The following is a 7,740-nucleotide window of genomic DNA, read 5'->3' as shown; positions in this document are numbered from 1 at the left end:
TTATAAGAAAACCAAACTTACGGCATTCACTAGAAATTGCATAATATTACAATTATGTCGAAGACTAACCAAAACAGTAGAAATATATATATATATATATATATATTTTGTTCGATCAATTTGAATTTAATTAGGCCGGTAAAATAATTTTAAATTTTTTTTCCATACAAATTTAATAATATTTAACTTTATACTTTTTTCTTTAGTTTTTATTTTATAACTCAATTACATTTTTTAATAATATCTATTGGTTTTTAGAAAATTATATACTTATTGATATGGGGACAGGCGCAATGCGTGTATTTGGAGACTAATAAATTAAAATATACTAATACTATAAAATATTGTCACAAATTAAATCAAGATAGATAACTTACCGAAAATGCCTCTCCTACCATAACAAGAAAGCCGAAAGGAATTAGCAGGAGTCATATCAACAGCCATCCATTCATCATCTTTAGTCTTAATTTCCAAACCATTAACTTGGTTCTGGTGAAGTATGCTCAGGAAAGTTTTATGAGTGTGAACCTGTGACCCAACATTTGATTCATCCAATTTTGGTGTCCTATACTTTATTAATCGAAGGAGATAAGTTGTTGATTCGTCTAAAGAATCATAGCATTTTTCTACTCCATAGCTCTCTAAAACCATCCTTTTCACCATCTTCTCCAATCCAGCTACTATGTTTGCATAGTCATGAATAATTTCACTAAAATATAAAAAATAAAGGAACATCAAGGATGAGACTCCGTGCTAATTAGGCCACAATTCATTGCACTATGCATGTAACTCAACTTTTGGAATGGACATTTTTTTTAGAGAGAGCCCATTTGGCCATAATTTTTTTTTTTTATATACTTTTTTTCGAAAATTTTTAACTTTTTTCAGAATCAGTGTTTTGGCCATGAAAATTTTAGATTTTACTTGAAGTTGAAATTTGAATTTTTTTTGGAAATTTGAAAAACTTCAAAAAGCTATTTTTCAAAATTTCACTTCAAATCACTCACAAAAATTCAAAAGCAGTGCTCCAAAATTTGATTCTTGTCCTAGAAATAAAAACAGAGGGAAATTACAGCTTATAAATTAGTATTGAACTCCAAGAATATTTTCTTAAAACTTTAAATTTGATCAAATAGAATTTCGTTCGACTTCGAACAAAAATACCAAAAAATTAATTAAATAAATATATTGTGATTTAAACATCCATGATATTTTTATGACTATAAGACCATGTCCTTAAAAATAAAATAAAAAGTTAAAAGTTAAAAGAATTCTCAAATATATGAAGTTATTATTTCATTTTTAGAAACAGACTAATATGTAAAGTGTGTTATATAAAATAAAACATATGGAGTACCTAAAGTGGTCATTTCCGGAAGGCCACATGAGGTTTGTAAAATTTTGAACTCCTTCAGCAGTTATTGCATCTCCAATATTAATCCCTAGGATTTCTTGAAGAGGGAAATCAGGGATTTTTCCATAGTAACCATAGAAGGGTTTTTCAGAAGTGTTACAAAGTTTGGTTTCTGTGGGAAGATCAAACAATTCTTCCAGTGCATGAAATATATCACTAATCGGCGAAACGGAGTCGTAAACCGCCAGAAAACAACCGTACTCTTCCAGTGCACGGCGGACTTCATCACAAGCTGAGAACCAGTTGGAAATGTTAGATTTCAAATACTGATTTGATAGGGTCAAGAGAGGAAGTCTTAGAGGTGTTTGATGACTCATGTTTATAGCAGGTTATAGAAACCTTAATACTTTTGTAAGATGCATTTCTTGTTTTGCATGTATCCTTTATATAGAAAAAGGGTTTACCTAACTTATTTATGCACAACAATATCAATATATTTTATATTAGTAATGTATTTTTGACATGTTGCAACAAGTGACGTGTCTTATTTTCAGATAATACTAATCATACTTTAAATTTACAGTAAGTTATACTATCAATATGAAGAATTTAATTTTATCTAGACAAAAAACAGAACATATTTTGTACAATTATCCTTTATTTTTATCTATTTAAAATTCTCATAGATGTGCTCAGCGTTTGTTGATTATCTGATATTTAAAAAAAAAAAGATGTTGTTCTATGTATTTAGATAATGACGAATTTGAGACTTTGTTTAAAAAAGATACTAATACTATATAGTTGTTTTCAATTTTCATTTATGGTTGACTTGTTTGTCTTCATTTAAAATGATCTATTGAAAGAAACCAAATTCAAGTAAGTAGGGGTTGACATTGGCATACTATTTCAGGTTTCATTGTTCCTAGATCCGGTTAGATTTGTTCCGTTAAAATTTAATTTTGTGAATTCTTATAATAATTGTTTGACTCAAAAGTTATTAAACACTTTTTAAGCAAATCAATCAAAAAGAAATGAAGAGGTAAATCGTAATCGAAAATAATAAACCCTAGGATGATCTTGATAATCGGTTCTTGCAACAATAGTATATATGAGAGAGAGGAAAAGAGATAATCTTAGAGAGATGAGAGAGCAAGAGAAAAGTTTATATCCCAAAATGAATGAATCCTCATTTACAGAGCTCGGATCCCCTTTATATAGTAAGGGATCCTTATTTAAATATTAAAAGGTAAAACCAAAGTACATTCTATAGAGGGGCCGACGAGGTTATGAAGTCGTTTCTCCCGTTACTCCTAAGTCATCCTTCTGTCGGAGCTCACATATGTTCAGCGGTTGGTCGTGCTGACTTAAGGACGCTATCGGTCAAATTCGACCCCATGCAGTTAGTCCCTCCGCTCGTCGGGGTCGCAGCGAGATGCGTTCTCGATGGGCGGAATCGATGCCTCCGTTCGAGGGAGTAGTTTGTACTTTGTACGAAAGGTATTGTGACGTGACAGGTAGGAGACAGTAATCATAACTGTCAGAGCGTCGAAACGAAACGCCTTTCTCTGTATGACGTTAGCGTTCGCATGCATCATCATTGCGCGTATTCTCGAGGCAAGAAATCAAATGCTTTTGGCGCTTGGTTTTCCGCGCTAACTCGAAGCCTGCCTCTTCGATTCTGGCGCCACCCAACCCTATAAATAGGGGAAAGATTTAACCTGATTCGAACTTTGGCCATTTGTAAGAGTATTCCAACCCTTCAGTGTATATTTTTGCATTCTGGTACTTTTTCCTTCGATCAAAAATTTCCTTCTTCTTCGTTGCGCTGTGTGCAACTCTTTCTCAACCGAAATCGTGCCTAAACCTCAGCGAAACGACGAGAGGATCCCGGCGGCTGCTCCATCGAACGTGCCGCCGCCTTCCGATGGTGGAGAGGTGGAGGAAGAAGAGGACATCAGTCCTCTTACGGTGGAAGCGCTACTGCCAAAGCATCCTTCGTCTCGAAGCGATTTCAGCAAGGACTCTCCCACTCCGACTCCGGTGCATTCCGAGTCGCTGCAAAATCACTTATACGATCTCCGTATAAAGTACGGCATACCTGCCCCCATAGAGATGGTTCCAGCGGGGAGAGATCACGTAGATGTTCACAAGCCAGGGTACTGTGCCTTTTATGAATACCCCTTTTTGATTGGTTATGGCCTTCCTCTTTTTCCTTTGGCGGAGGAGCTTTGCTGATTCTATAACGTGTGTCCGGCTCAACTTACGCCGTATACCCTGAAGGTGCTTCGGCTACTGACCAAGTATGCGGAGTGTCACACCTCCTTTTTTACACACCTACCCCGAAGGATAATGTATAAGGGAGTTTTTCCAATTTAAGTGACATTATTCGAAATGAGATTATTTATTTATTTCAGAGTCGCCATTTGGGATAGGTTTGGCTTTTGGTGTCCCAAGTCACCGGTTTTTCTTGAATCCCAAATCGAGGAAATTTTCGACTTTCCAAGTGAAGTCTGCAAACCAGAAATTCTGAATAAGGAATTGTGTTGACCCGGGGGAAGGTATTAGGCACCCCCGGATCCCGTGGTTCTAGCACGGTCGCTTAAACTATTATAAGTGGCTTAATATCTTATTTTAATACATGTCATTCTATAGTGCAAGTTTAAAATTATTTACCGCTTTTAATTAATTTTAAGGAAATTGAACGTCGTTTAAAACATGTTTTTGGAACACGTCACATGAAATGCACCCGGATCCTCGACACATTTTATTCAACGTTTGGGATTTGGATTTGGGTCACATGAAATGCACACCCGAATTTAGGAAGGTAAAATTATTAAAGAACGTGCCTAAAGTGACTAACGTGTTGTTAACTTTGCGGGAGGCCATGAAAATTCGCTAAATGGCACGTCCCGAGTTCTAAATATTTTTAAGCAAGTAATTAAAGAGGGCCACGCAATTTATGAATTTTGTTTGGCGCGGTGCACCTCGTTTTATTTTTAAGGCCATCCTAAAAGGACTATTGTTCTCTATTAAAGATTGTCTCTAAAGGCCTAATTAATTAACATTATGACTTAATTATTATTTAAGGCATTTGAGAAAATTCGGGCCTCGAGATCAAGTCCAAATTCAAACAAAAAAATCTCCATTATTTGAGATCCCCTTAATTCAAAAATTTGCTACTTATCTTAGAAGGCCCAAAATTGTATTACAAATTTAAAACGATGGCTTTAAATGAATTCAAACTTCAGCACTTAGGGCTTTGAGACTAGCCCAAGAAGTAGCCAGCTTGTGTGAAAAGCTGTTCAAAAGGGCTTCTGAATAGGCCCAACACGAGGGCAACAAAATTGAGACTGGGGCCTAAACCGCCCTGGCCCTTGACTCAATGAAATTAATTGACTTAGAAGAGGTGGGCCTGGTGTCAATTCTGGACAATTATTGTGCAACCGGACCATATTAAGCCCAATTTTATGGCCTGGACAGTCCAACCATTACTGTTAAGCAACTTAAGACTGGACTTAAATTCATATTCAATTTATAAGCCAATGTCTAGATTTAAGTTCAGATTCGCAGGGAATACGAATTAAAATTTGAAAGAAGAACTGATGATGTACGTTTGAGACAAACCTCACATACAAATACAAAATAGAATATGAGCCATGTAAATCTGATGGACTAATAGACTATACAACATGAAATTCAAACAAAGCTACCACATTCCTAGGCTTAAACAACTTAAACATTTCCAGCCCATTCGAATGACTTCTAACATTTAGATCATAAGCAGAACCATAGCTAATTTCTGATTTCAAATTAACACAAGGTAACATAAACACCACACTCAAACTAATTCAAATCTAACAATACTAAACATAATACTCATATGATCATGAAAGGAAATAAAATCAATTTAACAGTCCTACATAGTCTCAAACAGTCCAGTTTTAGTTACAAATGAAAATCTAATAAATTTNTACAAAAAGATGCTGAAGAAGTATCGAAAATATCGCTCTAAGCACCGAGCGGTGGTCGACCCCTATCAGCAGGACCCCGAGTTCCAAGTGTTTCGTGAGGGGCTTGAGCAGAGACATGCCCAGTTGGAGCGTAGGGGGGTTGAGCTGGAAGTGGCGGATAGTGAGCTGATGAAGGCCGTGGCCCGTAACAGCGAGTTGGAGGAGCTCCTTAGGGCGAAAGATGACGAGCTCGAACTGAGTCGTGGGGTGGCGGCGGAGAACGCCGACCTACAGCAGAGGGTGGCGGATCTGACCGCCGAGCTCGACGCCGGGATGGCGGAAATCAATAGACTTTCTCAGCCTTCCCCATCTCGTCCCTCGTCTGGTCAGAGTACGCGTCGTAGTGCGCATGAGATGTGGATTTTTGCAGAGGCTAAACTCGACGTGTATATAGAGCTTCATGCTGAGGGCCGGGCGACGGAGAAGGAAGTTCAGGCACGGCGAAACGAGGCTCGCACTGCTCGTGAAGCTTGCGTGTATTACCCCGACTCTCCCGATGGGGAGGGTCCTACTTCCGAAGACGTCAATCGCCTCGACTCAGGTTCTTGGTATAATGATGTTTATCTCCTAGGGGGTGACGAGTAGTTACAAATTTGTATAATGTATATTTTTGGCTTGTGGAATGTATTGGAGCCCGTCCGTGGGGGCGAATGTAAATATATTTTTGATGTAATATAAACTTTACTTTTGCTGCTTCGTCCATTTGTTGCCTTTCCCTTCTTGGATTTTCTTTTATGATGTTTAGCCTCCGTAGAGGTTGCTTTTGTTGTTCGTCAAAAAGGTTGTGTCATGGTTCGAGCGAGGTCGAACTGACATTGATGGTCTTAGCCAGTAGGATGCTACTTCGACTGTCGTCGAAGTAGTATCCGTCGTAATTCGAACGAGGTCGAACCGATGTCGATGGCCTTAGCCATTAGGATGTTGCTTCGACTGTCATCGAAGCGGTATTCGTCGTGGTTTGAACGAGGTCGAACTGATGTCGATGGCCTTGGCCATTAGGATGTTGCTTCGAGTGTCGTCGAAGCGGTATCCGTCGTGGTTCGAGCGAGGTCGAACTGATGTCGATGGCCTTGGCCATTAGGATGTTGCTTCGACTGTCGTCGAAGCGGTATCCATCGTGGTTCGAACGATGTCGAACTGATAGTTCGAGCGAGGTCGAACTGTCAAACTTTGATGGCGAAGGCACTTAGCTTGAGTCCCAGTTCGAGCAAGGTCGAACTGTTAATCTTTGATGGCGAAGGCACTTAGCCTGAGTCCCAGTACGAACGAGGTCGAACTGTCAAACTTTGATGGCGAAGGCACTTAGCCTGAGTCCCAGTTCAAGCGAGGTCGAACTGTTAATCTTTGAAGGCGAAGGCACTTAGCCTGAGTCCTAGTTCGAGCGAGGTCGNATACACTTTTTAGTTAGCAAAGGAAATTAGTTTCGACCGACCAACCAATTTTATATTTTACCCTTAAAATCTTATCTTATATGAATTATAATTTTATTTGAATTATATAAATAATTTGAAATCCTTCTATATTATTTATCATAATATTTAGGACCTTCGAATCGAACAAGTAATATTTTTTCGATTAAATTTTTTCTTATTTAAACTATGTAAAAAGTTCTAATATATTTGTCCAGTAAAAATTAAAGTAGTTTATCATAGAACGTATTCTTATGCGATGTCTAATCTTCATCAGCTTGATAAAAAAGAGGTATATATTGCATAGAATATTTTAAATCTTTGATGAAACGCGAACCTAGAATACCATACAAATTAAAATATGTGGTCGGTTATGGGTATTCTACGTGACTTTAACAAATGAAGGAAAAAAAGATTAAAAAAAGAAACACCAAAATAAAATAAAAAATTCTTTATAAGAAAACCAAACTTACGGCATTCACTAGAAATTGCATAATATTACAATTATGTCGAAGACTAACCAAAACAGTAGAAATATATATATATATATATATATATTTTGTTCGATCAATTTGAATTTAATTAGGCCGGTAAAATAATTTTAAATTTTTTTTCCATACAAATTTAATAATATTTAACTTTATACTTTTTTCTTTAGTTTTTATTTTATAACTCAATTACATTTTTTAATAATATCTATTGGTTTTTAGAAAATTATATACTTATTGATATGGGGACAGGCGCAATGCGTGTATTTGGAGACTAATAAATTAAAATATACTAATACTATAAAATATTGTCACAAATTAAATCAAGATAGATAACTTACCGAAAATGCCTCTCCTACCATAACAAGAAAGCCGAAAGGAATTAGCAGGAGTCATATCAACAGCCATCCATTCATCATCTTTAGTCTTAATTTCCAAACCATTAACTTGGTTCTGGTGAAGTATGCTCAGGAAAGTTT

The 7,740-nt window shown here is 36.8% G+C and overlaps 1 protein-coding gene across 1 annotated transcript in view; it reads right to left on the bottom strand.

Annotated features, from left to right (window-relative positions):
- Positions 1-1,775, bottom strand: part of LOC109221572 (probable 2-oxoglutarate-dependent dioxygenase AOP1) — a 2,629-nt gene extending 854 nt beyond the window's left edge. The window contains exons 1-2 of the mRNA XM_019386047.1: positions 1,358-1,775; positions 378-709 (exon numbers count right to left, since the gene is read on the bottom strand). Of these exons, the coding sequence (XP_019241592.1) occupies positions 378-709; positions 1,358-1,731 (706 nt within the window). The 5' untranslated portion in view covers positions 1,732-1,775. The remainder of the gene's footprint in view (positions 1-377; positions 710-1,357) is intronic.
- Between the last annotated feature and the right edge of the window lie 5,965 nt (positions 1,776-7,740).

The sequence above is a fragment of the Nicotiana attenuata genome, unplaced genomic scaffold (assembly GCF_001879085.1).
Source record: "Nicotiana attenuata strain UT unplaced genomic scaffold, NIATTr2, whole genome shotgun sequence".
NCBI classification, from domain to species: domain Eukaryota; kingdom Viridiplantae; phylum Streptophyta; class Magnoliopsida; order Solanales; family Solanaceae; genus Nicotiana; species Nicotiana attenuata.
The sequence above is the reverse complement of the archived record's forward strand: the minus strand, read 5'-3'. Positions and strand labels throughout refer to the sequence as shown.